General features: G+C 39.3%; 1 protein-coding gene across 1 annotated transcript in view; it reads right to left on the bottom strand.

The window, feature by feature from the left end:
* Positions 1 to 11,153: 11,153 nt before the first annotated feature.
* Positions 11,154 to 17,232, bottom strand: part of CSNK1E (casein kinase 1 epsilon) — a 53,237-nt gene continuing 47,158 nt past the window's right edge. Inside the window, exons 8-11 of the mRNA XM_070948099.1 lie at positions 16,777 to 16,969; positions 16,128 to 16,267; positions 14,040 to 14,105; positions 11,154 to 12,673 (exon numbers count right to left, since the gene is read on the bottom strand). Coding sequence (XP_070804200.1) covers positions 14,073 to 14,105; positions 16,128 to 16,267; positions 16,777 to 16,969 — 366 coding nt within the window. The 3' untranslated portion in view covers positions 11,154 to 12,673; positions 14,040 to 14,072. The remainder of the gene's footprint in view (positions 12,674 to 14,039; positions 14,106 to 16,127; positions 16,268 to 16,776; positions 16,970 to 17,232) is intronic.

Genomic DNA, 17,232 nt, shown 5'->3' with positions numbered 1-17,232 from the left:
ATTCTGTCAATTAAATAAACTTGGAAAAGGCTGGGTTCTCACACCAAGGTTTATAACAGTGGGACTCATTCACAGCCTGTTCAAACATTCATTTCTGAATCCCTGAAGAGATCTATTGAGGATTAAAATGTATTCAGGGGAATGTCATTTCTGTTGTAAACAATGCTGGCTGTGAATTGTGAGTTTTAGACTAGCACATTTAGAAAGTGCCAAGCTGAAGAAGGATAGGTTCAGGTTTAGCTCTTCACTTCAATAGAGGAGCTAGATTTAAATCCTCAGTTGCAGCAATCATTTGTTTCCCCAAGAGAATGCTGGCTTGATGCCATTGCATGCCTGGAAAAAAAAATCTTGCTAGGATGACTGAGATAACATATCAAAAGTCAAATACACTGGCTCATAGTTTGGACACAAGATCTTTTTCACATATACTGTTGCCAAACTGAGTCTCCCAATATATGTGCCTTTAATTTTTCTTACACAAAATGGAACATTAATTTCTCCCTGTTAAATTCCATCCTATTCTTTTCAGTCCATTTTTCAAAGTTTCCTAGACCTTTTTGATTCTTCTACCTCTTTGTTAAAGCATAAGCCATCCCTTCCAGCTTTGTTTCATCTGCACATTTATAAATATCCCCTCAGTTTTGTCAAGTCATTGATACAAATGCAGGCCCCTGTGGCATTCTACTCAATACTTCTCTTCAGGTTAAAGTAGATGTGTTAACAAGCACTTTTTAGTACAATTCTTCAGCTACTTATCAGAGGGAGATAAGCTGTTTAGGATGGCATAGCTCTATCTCTATGCCCTATGCTTTTTCTTGATTTATAAGCTAGTAATTATCAAAGAAGATGAGGTTAGTCTGGCAATAATTTATATATGACAAATCCATGCTGATGCCTGTTAATTGTAGCATGCCAATTTATAAAGATGAAGCTGAGAGATCTATAGTTCCAGGTCCTCCTCAAAGGTGGGGATACTACTTGCTTCTCCACTCTCGTGCAATTTTTAAGTAAGTACCTCTAATAATGAAGCTGGGATCTTTTTTTTTTCCAAGTTAAAAATGGGATATCTTATTGCCATTTAAAAAGACATTAATTTAAAATTGTTATTAACATTGCAAACTCCAGTGAGGAGCCAGGATATAAATGGCACTTTTTTGGTGCAACCAATATATGGATGCTTTAAACTAAATCTGTTCCCATTGGCCAGAGCCGAATACCTTTTGAGATGCTATACCAGCAGGATGAGGAAGAGGATTTCCTGGTATACAATCCATCAGGCTGTGCCATTGGAATAGGTGAACAAAATGCCTTTGTAATTGCTGTATTGGTGGAGCTCAGGGTTGATGTCATTCTTAGTCAAAGGTTTGCCAGAATGCGGATCTTGCCAATTTAGTTGTTCCAGCATAATCTTGTAATAGTGATATCTACACTTTGAGCTTAATAAAAGAAATACCATTGAAATGAATGTATGTATAATAATCACATGAATGTAAGATTGTGTAGGTGTAAATATTAAATCAGTTTCAGAATAATTAAACTTGGGAAATACTCAGCTGACAATAGCCTATCCCTGCCCCTTGCATGGGATTCTTTGTCCTTGTTGGACATGCCCAGTTAAGGTAATGCAGCCTCCCTAATCAGTTTGTACACACTAGGAATTCTCACCAGAACTTTAGTAATCTAAATCCTTTGTTATTTATTGTATTTCAATATTTATATATTGTTTTATCAAGAAACATTGCCATGCAATGAACAATTTAGATAAATAGCAATCCACACAGAATTATTTGGTTGAAACTATTGACAGAATTACTGTATTTGGTTGCTATGTTTTGGTCATACAGAAGCAGCACTACATAAACATTCAGTTTTATGTAAACCTCTTGCTCCAATCTCCTTTTCATGGGATCATGTCAACTTTTAATTTTATTTGAATGCTGGTAGCATATTTCTGAGTCCCTGTTCTCGTCTCTTCCTTGTCCCTGCGTCATTTTATCATGTAATGCCCAGTGTTGAGGTGATATTCTACTTTGCTCAAAGTTTAAGAATTTATGATAACTTGATTTTTACAGTTATATTTTACACCATTGCCACTAGCTGAAAGAGTAGACTAAAATACACACACACACACGCACACACACACACACATCCCCCAAAGCATATTGTGGATTCATACAGTGATGACAAACTGAGGCAGAACACAGAGATGCCAATTCTTTGGAAAAGTGTTTTTATTATAAAAGTATGTTGCTGTATTATAAAAGAAAGGCTACCTTTGTTTAAAAAGGCCACCCATTGCTTTCATATTTACAATAGATTTCTATAAGCCGACAATCTTCTAAGATCTATTCAAAACTTCCGGTTTATTTCACTGTTTCCTGTCTTCTTACTTTTCTCTTTTATGCTTATTCCATTTATTTGATCACTTTATCTTTCTAGCTACCTGTCTCCTGCTCTAATCCACCTGTTTCCTTTCTATAGTTTACTAGAACCTTCCTTTAGAGTTCTTTTTCTTACATTCTTATTGTCAGATATCGCCTGCATATGATGCACCAGAGACTAGAAAGGGTTAAGTCTTTACAGACATCACATGTGACTATATCAGCCAATGAACTCTCTTATTGGACTCTTACCTAGAAACCACTTGGATATCTTCCCCTTTCTTTTCTCTCTCTCTATCTCTCTCTCAGCAAGACAACACGTGAACGTCTCTCTCCTCTCATTATTTGTAAATAATAAAAACAACCTTTTGAACCTGAAGCTGTATTGACCAAATAACTTCTTCATAGAACCAAATGAGCACGACCATCAATATATATCTGATAAATGGTAGCAGACGATGAAAAATTATTGCTCAGGTCTATGAAATTTTTGTAAATTTTAAAATCATAGAACGGTTTTTCCTAACATGGAATCCTTGAACCTGAACGAACTATCTTTACAAGAGATTGATGCATTAACCGTATCCTTAACAAAACAGCACCAATCAAGTACAAACCTCTTTACGAAAGGACCCAATTTTTTTCCCTCCTTTTCACCCGAACACTGAAAGAACAGAACCACGCTTACAACAACCTTGCTTCGATCTCAATTCTACTCCACCTCATGACTATCATCAAGGACTTCAACCTTCTGAATCCCTTGTATGTTCCAACCTATAACTTCAGACCAACTTTTATTTTCTCAAGCTTCTCCAAAACAGCATTTATATTAAGCTTTATATGTGACAGGCCTACTAAATGCAGGCTGGACTCCTCAAAGAACTCTTGAACTGTTAAAATTCATGTAGTACCTTGTATTTGGCTCTCAGAGCCATTTTAATTCTGCCCTATGTCTGGTCAAAAGAGTTGCCTGGCAAAGCAGCCACCTCAAGAAGTCCTCTCTGGAGACAGTGGTGGAAGATGAGTTGTTAACAGGGGCTCAGCTACTGTGGCATAGCACCACAAAAAGAAGTGCCAAAGAGCTAAAAATGGAGAAAAGCTGAAGCAAGGGGACGAGGAGAGGAGAGGAGAGGAGAGGGAACTTACCCAAGGTCAGTGATGACAACAGTGTTCAGTCATCTGCAGGATTTAGTGGCAAGAAGTAAAGAGCTTCAGTGAGACTGTTGGTAAACCAAGTAGCTGCAGAGTTTGGGTGCAAGCATCCTTGCCTAGAGTAGAAGATAAGTGTTCATAATGGGTTCCCACATTAGGCTAAATATGGCAATCCTCATGTTTTTGATTTACCACTACAGTGCCTGTTAAAAAATATTTTGTAAATTAATCCCCATTCTGAGAGGCCTGAATAGACAGAATTTATCTTTTGTTCCTAGAAAAAAAATCTTCCTATATAAACCTCATGTAGAAGAAGGACTAGCAAGCCAGGGGGAGGAGTGAAAAGAGGGATCAACCTAGAATCACTGCATAGCCACCAATGAACCAAGTCCACCCTCCACTTTGACTGCCATTCACAGAAGATTCCTGTGCTTAGGCTTTTAGCAATAAATTAGTTAAATTGAGCCTTCATATGCGAACCTGATACCTTTTTAATAAAGGGTTGAAACAGTGAAGACTGGTTATCATTCCAATAATGGTCACTAGAAAGGCACATGCAGCCACTAGATAATTTTCTGATTTAATAGGTTTGCCAATAACATCAGAGATGGAATATCACTGGACCAATAACATTCAATATTACAAATGTGACAGGTGATAATTTTCTTCCACTTTGTATAAACTAAGACTAGCTGAAGAGGAAGTGGCAGCAGCAGGATGGCCTGTCTAACAACATCTGAGCAAAAGATCAGTTGTCTCTCTTCAATCACCATTTTTTTCTGTAGTGTGAAAAAAGGTGCTGAAACCTCAAATCTTATTTCAGCAAGTAAACTTAACTAAACGATAGTGTAATAATTCTACTGTTCTTATTTCAAATTCTTGAAATAAAAGAATGGTCATTACCTTTTAATTTTTCCCTGTATCCCTTTTCCAAATACATCAGATTTATTTAACCTACTGATTTAACTGCATTAATTAAGAAAGGGGCTTCTCATTAAAGTCTTCTCCACGTACAGTACAGTTGTACTTGTGTTTCAGAATTGGCAACAAGTTTGTCTAGCGCTGCATTTCTAGATTTTTGAGCTGGAATAACAATATTTTTCTTTCTTTTTGCTTGGGCTAGGTAGAAGGAAAAGTCCTCAGTAGAAGAAAGAATTCAAACCAGATAAACTAGAGGGAGTTGGTAGGGTCAGCCTAACAGGTGGCAGCCAATTATAATTATCTTTTATTAGGGAGGCCATGAAGAAAATATTTTTAAATTATTCTGCCTCAGAGTTCATAAGAAGCCATAATGTAATAGCTTTGATTTTATCTTCCTATGTTGTGGGTATGAAATCATTATGATTATAATCATTGTATATGTATACAATCATTGTATTGTATACAATACAATATATATGAACAGTGGCTTCTTCAGTAAATCTTTGTATAAAAGAGCTTATAGTTTAATGTGATATGTAAATTGAGCACACAGGTTTTCTATAACATGTCTACTCTAGGTATTAAGTTGAACTTCAACTTGAATTACTTTGCTTCAAAAATTAACATACATATACCAACATTATGTGTAACATCACAATGAAAATACAAAAGGCTGGGGTTTGCTTGCATTGTGTCTATCATAAGGCACATTTCATTCTATTTAATTCTGATCCTTATGGGGGGGTCGGTGTTAAATGCCATTTCTTATCTTTCTCAGTGCAATCAAACTATAGTGTTGGGGAGGGAGAGAAAACAGACAGGAGCCATGCTTCCTTGAGTACAGATGAAAAGATACAATAAAATGTAATAAAAATAGCGAAACCTGGAATTGTAAATAGGCTTGAAAATTGGCTGCTCTATGGCAGCCCCTTGGTATCACAATAACTTTAATATCCAGTGGCAGAATGGCCATTGTCATCCAGGAATTCCTGGTGGCCTTTCTGGGCTCTGCCCCAGATGTGTACAATGTAATACTCTCTTTGTGAGGTTTGGTTGTAAGAATCTGTTGGAACCCCTGCTGGTTTAACTTTGTCCCTGCAGTGTAGAGTGTCTTCCCGTGTTTACTGACTTTATGGTCGGCTTGGCTGTAGTTTCACATGCTTGTGATCCTGGGAGACTTCAACCTGCCTTCTTTGGGTCTGGAATTAGAGGTGCTCCCTATGGCTACCATGGAAAGATCCAATTTATTTAGAGGCCAATTCTCACAGCAGGTCACACATTATGTTTTGGTTTTGCTTTTGTTTTAAGGCAGCGGCATGGTGATCTGGGATTGCAGAATATTCACATCAATTCTATGGACTGATAAAGCCCTTTTGGCCATGGATTTCCTGTGGCCACCTACCCCATCCCCATTGCAAAGAGACAAGGTCTATTTAATTGGCCTGCCCCAGGCAACTGATGGAGGCAATGAAGTTTCAGACAAGGCCTCTTGTCATAGTTTGGAATAAGCACATGGCAAGGGCTTTGGACTGGGTCACACTGGTATGAACTCTCTGTGGTTGCTGGTCTTGTAGAACTCCTGCAGGGTCACTGCAGAGCAACGTGAGATGGAGTGTCTCTGGAGATTCTCAATCATCCAGGTCCTGATTGTCCCAAAGGTGCTTTTTTCAAGAGGCAACTGGACTTTCTGTTTTTTCTTTGAAGATGTTTTGCTTCTCATCCAAGAAGCTGCTTTAGCTCTGACTGGCTGGTGGGGAATGGAAGGATTTATATTCCTTGTAGACAGCTGGACATTTGCATTCTTTTAGCTGGTCATTAAGGTCACCTGGAGGTTTATTTGTGTCATCAGGGTCACCTGAATGGTGCAAATTGGTGTGGATGTGGAGCCTTCTTGGAACTGTTGAAAGGACTGTGTTGTAGATTAGAGATAGATCAGCAGTGAAATCCACTTACCTTCGCTACCGGTTCGGGAATGGGAGCGTGCGTGCATGCTATACATGCGCGCACCTCTTCTGTGCATGCAGAGAGAGTAAAAAACAGGATGTAATGTCGTCCCGGTGGAGCCTCCCGCCACCAGCGCTACTGGTTCGCACAAGCTGGAAAGATCTGGCTGGATTTCACCACTGAGATAGATGATGTCGTATCCAGGGCCGGATTTTCCTATAGGCTAACTAGGCTTCAGCCTAGGGCCTCAAGATCAAGAGGGGCCTACATTCAAATTGTTAGCAAAATTAAAATTACACTTTCACTATAGGTGAAAGGGCCTCGTAAGTGGAATAGCCTAGGGCCTCTTTTCATCTAAATCCGGCCCTGGTCGTATCCCTCCCCTTCTGTTGAGAGAGGGCTGTTCAATTTTGACATAGATGGCCTCTTTAACCCCTCTTTCAAACCAGCGATCCTCTCTGTCCAAAATATGGACTTTGTTGTCTTCTTTGTTGTCTGTTGAGATGGCGTGATGCAAGAAATGCCAACAGAGCTGCTGGCAAAAGTTGAAGAGAGAAGGTGACCAGGCATAGGTGAATACCATTCCCCAATGATCTGGCAGGCCCCCCCTCTTCTAACCTTCTGAAAGGCCTTAAAAAGCTGGTTCCACTGGGATAAAATGCCAGGATTTGGGTTTAACTGTTGGTTTTATTATGATTTTGTGAGTTGCCCAGAATAGTGACACAGAGAATTCTTTTGAGTGAATGAATAAATGAGATCAACAATTTGTGATCCAGCTGTCCCAGTTTATAGTACATCAGTAATAGAAAGGAAAGAAATTAATATCAATGTGTACTTCTTGCATCTATGCTAGATATTAATTCAAAGGGAATTCCATTACAAATCTTTACTACATCAAAATATCTGCTGTTTATGACCAAATAAAGATTGATTGACATACCACAATATAAACCACAAAAAGAGCAGGCAAAATTACATTTTTAGAATACTACTCACATGGTTTTTCTGCTACACTTTAAATTTAAGACAATCATCCTCAAAAAGGGTTAGACCCAGGGGTGGGCTCTACTTACCTTTACTACTGGTTTGCAACAGGAGTGCACATGCGCAGATCATCAATTATGACGTCCAGGCAGGTGGGTGGAACCTCCCGCTGCTTTTATTACCGGTTCTATAGAACCGGACAGAACCGGGAGCAACCCACCTCTGGTTAGAACTCAAAAAAAGTTTTATCTATATTTCAATTCTCAGCAGTAAGAAACTATTTAAAAGTAAATTATTGGAACAAACCACTAAGCTTTTATTTTGGGTAAATAAAAGTGAAAAAGTGTGCATGTACACATGCTTCTATGTATACAGCACTTTTGAATAAAAAGCGATAAAAAGACTACAGATTTTCTTATAAATACGGGAAATAGATGATTCTTCCTTGCCTTTTTATCCTTCTCTGTTAAAGCCATTGAGATTGTATCCTGAAAAGCAACTCCAGCCCCAGGAAACTCCCTCCCCTCCTGCACATTCATATTCCAAGTCCCTATTTAGACGAGATGAGCTAGCAATAAAGGCACTGCTGTTCCTCATGCCATAGTTCTTGCCTCCACCAGCTGATCTGATGACGGCAGTTGGGAGTCTACAATAGGAGGGCATTGACTGTCTGTGCCACTTAAGTACAACCAGTTCTGATCTTTCTCTGCAGAGGCTCCATCTGACTAAGAACAGCAGAATCAGGTTGGCTTCTGTGCCAATAAAATAATTGCTTTTCTTGCTATAGATTGGCAACAATGAAATCTGTACCTATAACAGAGAACCTGTTTTCTCTTTTAAATAATAGTGAATTATTCTTATACTTGAAACGAGGGGCGGGGGAATTGTTTTGCATTCTATGTGGGCCAATTGTGGATGATAAATTGCTGTTCATGGTACAGCATGGAGTAAATCAATGAAGATTTATTCAAATCATAGTGAAGTAATTAATAATTAATACAAATAATAAAGTAGACTGGACTTTAATGCGATGCACAAAGCCAGATGAATGCTTTGCTCTGTTCCAGGTCAGCTGAGCAAGAATATTTGAAAAATTCAGTGGCTTGTGTTATTTAATCTCTCCTAATTATTTATATAATCCAATCCCTGTTCCAGTTTTTAAGGTTGTTTTATTTTGAATCAAGTTCGATTTTCTATTTCACTACTATGCAATATTACACTGTACTTTCGTGATGGGTCTTAGTTTGGGTAAATTTTTTATACGCATCTTAGTGTACATATAAGCATATTAATGAATTCTGTAACCCAGTAGCACAAAATGTTAAAAGCACATCGTACCCACTGAGACAGCACTTTTCTGGGGGTACACATGCCCAATTAAGATCCAACCATCACAATTGCCCAGTTACCATTGGCAGAAACAGCTGCAGCTGCAGCAGCTTCTTTGTAGTTTAGAATATTCATTAGTGGAAGCCAGCCTCCCTTTTCAAGGAAGACCCTTTGTAAAGTCAACAGTAGTGTTACATTCATAGTAACAGTTCTGTGGTGGAAAAGGCTTGAGGGGAGGGTTTTTTGCTAGATTCTACCATTGTTAAGCAGCAATGACTCCACTAAGGGATCAAACTAAAACATCAGAAGATCTCAACTAGGCTCCAGCAGGCAACAACTGAACAGGGTGAAGAAATCTGGTACAGCTTTCCCAAGTGTAGGAGCAACATATCCAGGCAGAAGCAGAGAATAGAGATAGCCAAGGGGATGATTATAGCTCAACAGGGCATGAAGAACCCTCCTTCCCCCACTCCTTCCCTCATCATAGATAGGCTACTGTGGAAGACATGGGGATTGCAGGCAGAGTGCAGCTACATGAAGAGAGTTGCCAATTCCATTACGTGTGAACAATAGGCAGTAGAAAACAAGCTATATAGACTGATAGAATCTGGTGATAAGAGCTTTTGAGTCATTTACTATTCCGTACTATATCTGCAATGCCTTCCATATATTAGGCAGGCGGGGTGAAAGACAAAGCTGCACTTAACATCTGATATGGAGCAGTCAGAACAGATCCATCTCTGTCTTATTGTTTAAATCAGAGGAGGCAACATGATCTAGATAGGGCACCTTTCTGACAGCGGTTTTGGACTATTGAGCGAGAATGGCAAAAAAAGATAAATCACTATTAATCAGTTCTGATTGCCATGGCTGGGTGTTATTTGCCTATATTTATATAGGGTTACGGGGTAAATGACAAGTTTGTGCTGGATACTGCAACATCTTGTTCAGACACAAGGCAGCTGGAATGTATAGTTGGTATGTTGGGATTCTTCATATGAAAATTGCTCTACACAATATGAATAGAACATTAAAAACTGCATTTGTTCACAGGAATTAAAATTCTGCTACGTTGTGTTTATTTTTGGTTAATTTTTACTTTAAATTATAAGATCATCCAAATGGTGATTCTGGATAGCTAATGTAAGGTTAAAAGCAAAGTAATGTGAAAGAACGTAGATTTCATCTTGGGAACGAAGCAGAGAACATTGAAACATTAAAGGAGACGAGAAAATAGAAAGTGTAAGAAAGGAACTTGGAATGCAAATAGAGTTGGAAAGGACCTTGGAGATCATCTAGTCCAACTCACTGCTCAAGCAATAGACACTATACCATTCCAGACAAATGGTTGTCCAATGTCTTCTTGAAAACATCCAGTGATGGAGCACCCACAGCTTCTGAAAGCAAGCCATTCCATTGGTTGATTGATTGATTGAATCTGCTTTCAAAAGGTATACATGGCCCTCCAACCAATAAATTGCAGCAAAAGTTAAAGTGGTTGAGAAATTCAGAAGGATTGAAAGGCTCAAAATTTCATAGGTGCATTTGACTCCCACCAAAATAGGCACTCACTGACCAGCCGTGACTCTTGTTTAGCAGAAATGCCATCTGGTTTCTCTGCTCAGAAGTACCTTAGGTGAAAACACTGCTTTGTAGTGAAACACTTACTTTCAAATTAATCCCACTTTGTATATTACAAATCAATCCCTCCTTGATTTTGTATGATATAAAACGGGGCAGAGAGAAACTCTTAACAGGCTATCAAGATGTTTTCATCCCATTCTATAACAATAAAAAATATTCTTGGATTTTTTCCTGCTTCTGAGTTTTGACCTTGCCTACCCTAAAGGCTAAAAAGGAAAAAATACAGAGCCAAATCAACCCACAAATATATTCCAGCCTGGAATATTGGGGCTATTTTAAATAATGTATGCCTGTTTCCCTATGAATTGGGGGGAAGTATATTAGAGGTGATTTTTCTTTAAGGACAGGGAGCAATTAATGCAAGATTCCTTAATTACATACAATGGAATCCTGTTAAGTTTAAAAATGATACATTCTCTACTGCTGAATGAAATTCCAAGAAGTATTTTTATTTTTTATTATTTAAATTCTAAAAGGATCCTTGGCTAATGCATTTTTGGAAATATTGATTTTTGAGTTAATTTGGATTGGCTTTAATCTGAAAAGAAATTTCAATTTCCAGAACCTGTATTGTTTGAGTCGAAAACAAAGATTGCACGGTTTGAAGCATGCACAATTTGCTTTTCTGCTATTATACCAGGATTAAGAAAGTGAAAGCTATATCTGCTTTATTTTTAGGTGAGCAAATGATGTACATAGTCTTCTTAAATCAATCTTTTTCCTGGAACTTGGAAACGGAGCAACGATGAGGTTGCATGTAAAATGATACTTCTTGCCTACATCACAAGGTTGACTGCAGAGAAGGGGAAAAAAAAAGGCAGAAACTTCTATCACTTTATCATTTTCTACTTTATTACTTCAAATTAACAACCACAATAAAGCTCAAAAAAGTCCAATATTTACACAGGAAAAAAGTACAAAATTCCCACCCCCCAAAGTTCAATTTTTTGTTTTTTTGTTTTTGTTTTAAAATTACAAAGTAATAAAAAGGTTTTTTTTTACTTAATAAAAAAAAAGGAGAGAGACACAATAAGCAGGGTAAATAAATTAGGGGAAAACAACAACAACAACAAAAAAAACCTGTGTTAAATAGAAGAATTAAAAAAAGAAACCCAAAAACGCCAAGGCCGATCCACTTCCGAACATTCCAGACTGCCCAACGTTAAAAAAAAACAAACCCCAAGCTAAAGGCTGGAGGACAGTTGATGATGGCTGTGATGCAGAACTAAAGACAGATTGTTTTCTTGAATAAAACCTAAAAATTTAAAAACAAGAAGGGGGCAAAAAGGTAGAAGAAATCTTCTTACTGAAGAGGGAAGATGTGTTTGTCCTTCTAAAATTGATGTTACATGGAATAACCTCTGCAATTGCGTGGCTTCTACTCCCGCCCCTATCATTCACATACCCCTCCCTTTTCCTCAGCTCCATCCCTACTCCTGCAAGAAAATAACAAAAACAAAATAAAAATAATAAAACTAAACACATCCAAACCGGTTGCTTGAGAGAGAGAGAGAGAGAAACTGCCATCCCTTGCACTAGAAGCAGGGTACATTTCTACGCCCTTCACATTTGTTGCTGCCTTGCACAGCAGATATCACTACCCACATCCACACCCTTAACACACAACTGCTGCTGTGCCAGTCCTGTTCACCTTATTGGTATGCCTATAGCATCCCACACGAATGCACACACAGGGGCAGTGGTGTCCCCAAAAGAAAGAATGCCTGAATACAAATAGCAGCCTTCGTCCACTGAATCTCCCCTGGAGGCAGTGCCAGTTTACCACTGCAGCCAAATTTGAAATGAATGTTAAACCACCTCCTGAAGCTCCTTGGAGCTGGAATTTTTAAAGTCTCCTGTAAACATCCTCCTCCCCACCCAAGAACCACAGAACAAAGATGTGATTAAAATTGTGTTGGAAACCTTCTTTTCTTAACTAACTGGACTTTCAAAACAATATCGAATAAGGCTTCTCTCTTTCTTTTTTTGTGAACAATACATATAGATCGGAAAGGGAAGCAGAAAGATCTGGGTGGTGGCCACGGCCTGCTGGCATGAGACGGGCAAGGCCTATGGAGAGAAAGCTGCACAACAGCAGCAAAGGTGTTCCTGCAAGGCTCCTGCATGAGTGACTCATCAAAGGCAATTTGGTTCGGGAACACAGCCGATGATCTCAGGAAAGACAAGAATGCCAGCACAGGGCAGATCCTCTCCTTGTTGCTGGCGGGGAAAAAAAAAAGGTTGGCTTTTTTTTTTGTTTTTTCCTTTTAATTTGTTTTTGTTGTTTTGTTTTTTAAAAGAAAAATACAGTGAAGACACTAGAAAAGAAAAAGAAAAGAACAGAGCGTTAAAAAGTGGTTTCTTCTCAGATATTCAAACACTGGATTGTCTTCCGATAAATTGGTTTAGCCCTAAATAAGTTAGCACTTATTTTATGAAGGAATCCCCATGCCCATCAATCTTTGGAACTTTAAGGGCTAGAAACTGCATTGAAAGAAGAAAAATAATCTCATATCTGCACTCGTGTTTTTAAAGCTATACACCAATCAGAATTTATGCAATATTGTTTTATTTGCAAGGAGTGCAAAGTTATCTCTGGAGCTTTAAGGTTTTTTCATGTTTGATTACTTTGCTTTTAAGAAATTTTCTACCAATTCACAGTGAATGTTTTAAAGAACCAAACTGAAACCACGGAGACAAAAGAGAAACACAAAATTGTCTGAAGTGCTGTATTTACTTTATGTATATTAGCTGTGTTTCCTGCTCCTATGATGTGAAACCCACACTTGCATAGATCTAGATCTGCTTTTTAAAGAAAAGAACACTTAATTCTAATGAATTGGCAGTAAAATGAAATAATGGCCATTCTCCTTAGTCTAAGGTGTTTTTTCTCAACCTCAGGAACTTTAAGATGCATGGACTTCGCCTAGCAGGCTAATTCTGGGAATTGGTCCACATATCTTAAAGATGCTGTAAGAAAAACTGACCTATGCCCTTCCACTGACCCCAAGACAAATATTCCCTATCATATAAATCCTTACAAACAGAAGAAATATTTTATTCTATTAAATCTATACCTGATTTTCTTTCAGGAACTTGAAGCAATTATACAAATCCACCGCCCCCCCCCAACAGATCTAGTATTATAGTTTAGCCATAATCAAGTGGAGATGTGAAACTAATAACCCTATTCCTAGTCCAACACCATAAACACTACAATATTGCTCCTTGAGGAATGTTACATAGTAGATTCAGGCTTTCAAGAAAATCTCTGGTGAAACAATGCCAATACCCTGCTACTCAGGACTGAAGCTTGCTGCTCCTAGCACTCACTCTGCCAGTGGGGATCAATACTTCTGTGAAATCTTGAATGACTACACTTGCACAATTCTACGGTAATAAATTACCATGTCACACCATCTAACGCACACTAATTGAAAGAACTGGCTGTATTATTATTATTAGGTAGGTGTAGAACATTATGTCTCTTAATCCAAGGACAGTCCGGTTTTCTCGTCATGGGATGAGGTCATTTGGGCCTTTTAAACACCCTGACTATCCCATTTCCATTTCCATTACATTGAGATTTAAGCAGAAAATATGTGGACCCTGCATGATCCACCATTCACTTGACCACATAATAATGCTGTCATCACAGAACAGGCTGCCAAGGCAGACACTCACCTAAGCAAACACTGGTCTGGTGGAATCCACTCTTCATTTCCCCAGGTGATCAAATGGCACACTGGTCTGCAAATAAACAAAGAACTGAATAGGCTGCAGAAGGGGACCATAGGAAAGGTACAGAAGGATTGCCCTAGTTCCTCTCTCTTCCTTCTGAAGAGATGACCCCATCACATTCCCTCTTCTAAAATGTATCCCTGTCCTCACCCTGAGAATGATGTATTAAGTGGATAACTTAGGATGAATACATATTTTTTTAAAAAATCAAATATTATTCTCAAGATGACTTTGATATTCTTGAATCTATTGGAAAAGGATTTTTCATACTTAAGTGACAAATATGACAAAAACAAATCCACAAAAATAGATTATGATGCCAACTCAGATACTCGAGTTACAAAGGCAATTGGAAGCAGAATTTCTGCCGCTAAGCAATACAGTCATAAAGTGCAACATCATGGGATTGACTGTATGTCGATGAAGATTCCCAGTCGTCCAGGAAGAGTTGTTTGGAAGTTGAGTAATGGCAACTGGATTTCACTGCTTATCCAAATAGCTTCTTCAGTCCGAACAAGTTGGTTAGAAGGATCCCATATATGTCCTCCAGGGAGGTTTTATTTCTCATCATAGGCTCGTTAGGTGAGTAGGCAGAGAGTTGTTGGGATGTAAATGTTCCAACTGCTAAATCTTCTACCCTAGTTGAATCATTAAGAGTGGTCTCCCTGGTGAACCTGTGAAGTGGTCTCAATCTTCCTGGGGAATGATGAAAGAGCAGCATAAAAAATTGGGCACAGATTGTGTCTGAGGCCTCCATCTCTACTGAGGGAAGGATTTTCCACTTCGACATAAATGGACTCCTTCACTCCTCTCTCAAACCATCCATCTTCCCTATCCAAACTGTGGACATCATTATCCTCCAAACAGCATCCTTTTTCTTCTAAATGAAAGAGCATTGCCGATTCTGGTCCTGTGGTGTTGCTTTCTCTGCGCTAGGCCACCTTCTTGTGTAAAGGCTGCTTGGTTTCTCCAATGTAGAGCTCTGAACACTCCTCACTGCGCTGGACTGCATGCACAACATTACCCTTACATTTTGGTATCCTCTCTTTAGGGTTGACCAGCCTCTCTTAGCGTGTTGATGGGTTTGAAGAACACAGGTATGTGGCATTTCCCAAATATCCATTTTAGCTCCACCAATAAACCAGCAGTGTAAGGAATGACCAGATTTTTCTGTTGACTTTGAGTCTCAGCTTTGTCTGCAATTCTTTTGTTGGATCCAAATGCTGATTTCTGTCCTGTAATGTAGTGTTCTGATGACTCCTACTTGGTGTTGAAATGGATGGTGGGAGGAGTCAAACAGCAGGTACTGGTCTCTGTGTATGGGTTTCCTATAGATCTCTATTTCTAGGATGCCAATGATACCAATCAGAACCTCACCCTAGGAATGTCAGCCTGTTGTCCTTGTTGTCTTACCAAGTCTTGGTGTTACTTGATGTTTTAATCCACAGTGTTTGTATAGTCTGTGAAAGCCTGTACTTCCTGGATCTTGATTTCTACACAGGTGACTGCATTGCTTATTGACGGAAATCTCTCCAGTTCCTATTGAGCAAGCACTTCCTTGCAAGTTCCTGCCAGCTTCCAACAATCAAAGTCAGAAGGGAGGCTGGCAGGAAGTTGCAAGTCCCAGGTGACTTGCAAGCTGGCCAGCACGTAGGTAAATGGCTGCTGTCAGGTGGGAAAGTGTGTGTAAGTGATGGGGGAGGCGCAGTGTGAGTGTAGCAGGTCTGTTGTGATGTCCCGAACTTGAAGGAGCCATTGTAACTACATTGTACATTCAAATGGTCACTGAACAAGTGACTGTAAACCGAGGACTACCTGTAGACAGAAGTCAGAATCCAAGGAAGTTGAGGTATCACATATCAATAATATTTATCCTCTTTTTGCCTGATCAGATGGATAGTTCAGTGGACTAGGATGGGATCTACTTACTTTTATTGCTGGTCTTATTGTGACTTGCTCTGATCATTTTTATCAGAAAAGATAATACAGAAATATGTTTTCAGTGAAATAGGATCATCAAAAGAAACTCACCTGTGATGCTGAAATCCGTGACACTTCTTGCCGTCCTGTGAGGTCAGATGAGGAGATGTTGGCGGGGGCTCCTCGGTGTAACCTCATGCTGACCTTGCGTTCCCTGTCTACCCGTGAAATTGCCCTGGGAGATGTGTTTCCTGGCAAGAAAGAAGTAATTATTTATAACATTGATATTTTGAAGTTATACGAACAAGACGAAGGTGAAAGAAGGAAAGAAGGAAGAAAAGAAAAAGGAAGAAAAAGTTATATAGGGTGGGAACAGGGAAGTGTCCCTGGCATACTAAGGCTACATTCTATGGGCCCTGGGATGGTGGGCTTGTTGAATTTGTACTCTGAAAAGAAGCAGAGCTCCTGCTTCTAATACTGGAAGGGAGATGGACTTGTTCCTCAACAGGTTTCATAATTGGGATTAATCTATTCCAGTTTTGAAACAAATGGCTTTACTCTTTATTGGCTTCAATAAGAGATTCCTTTAAAAAAAATTTAATCTTATTTTTCAGAGGGATAAATTTTCCGAAACAGAAGATAGGGTTGACCAGTCAAGATTTGGGATGAAAAAAAAGTGCTGAAATGCACAATAGATCAGCATGGCTGGCTATACCTCTGCTACCACTAAAGACTTGCATGCCATTTTCTGTCCACTCACCGGACTGCTGGATGCGGGAAGTGGGTGTGGAGGCCATAGGTTCAGCGACATTGCGGAGGCGGTTAGCAGTGGCCCCAGCAGGAGGGCCAGGAGGCAGTGCCCGCGTAGCAGAACCCCGGAGCTGCCCCATCCTTTCCTCTCGTTCATGCTCTCGCCTCTCCCGGTCCATATCCTCAGGATTCCGGGCTGCTCCCTGAAATATTTAATGGCCCACAATGCTTTAATAACCACTGAGAGGTATCTATCACCTTATGCACATGCATGAACAACTGTAACAGTAGCTGAGAAAAGCTGAGAAGCAAAACTCCCTGATTTCTGCCTAATGAGTCAGAGTCTATTTTGCAGTCCTTTCCCAGGTTCCTCCACTTCTGAGTGGGACAAGAAGTATGTGTGTGTAAGCCTGTAGCTATCAAGCTCTTTGCTTACACATTCAGCTTTTGCTGTACATCAGTATTT

Source organism: Pituophis catenifer, unplaced genomic scaffold (assembly GCF_029215685.1).
Source record: "Pituophis catenifer annectens isolate HBS135680 unplaced genomic scaffold, rPitCat1.0.hap2 SCAF_7, whole genome shotgun sequence".
In the NCBI taxonomy this organism is placed as follows: domain Eukaryota; kingdom Metazoa; phylum Chordata; class Lepidosauria; order Squamata; family Colubridae; genus Pituophis; species Pituophis catenifer.
The sequence above is the reverse complement of the archived record's forward strand: the minus strand, read 5'-3'. Positions and strand labels throughout refer to the sequence as shown.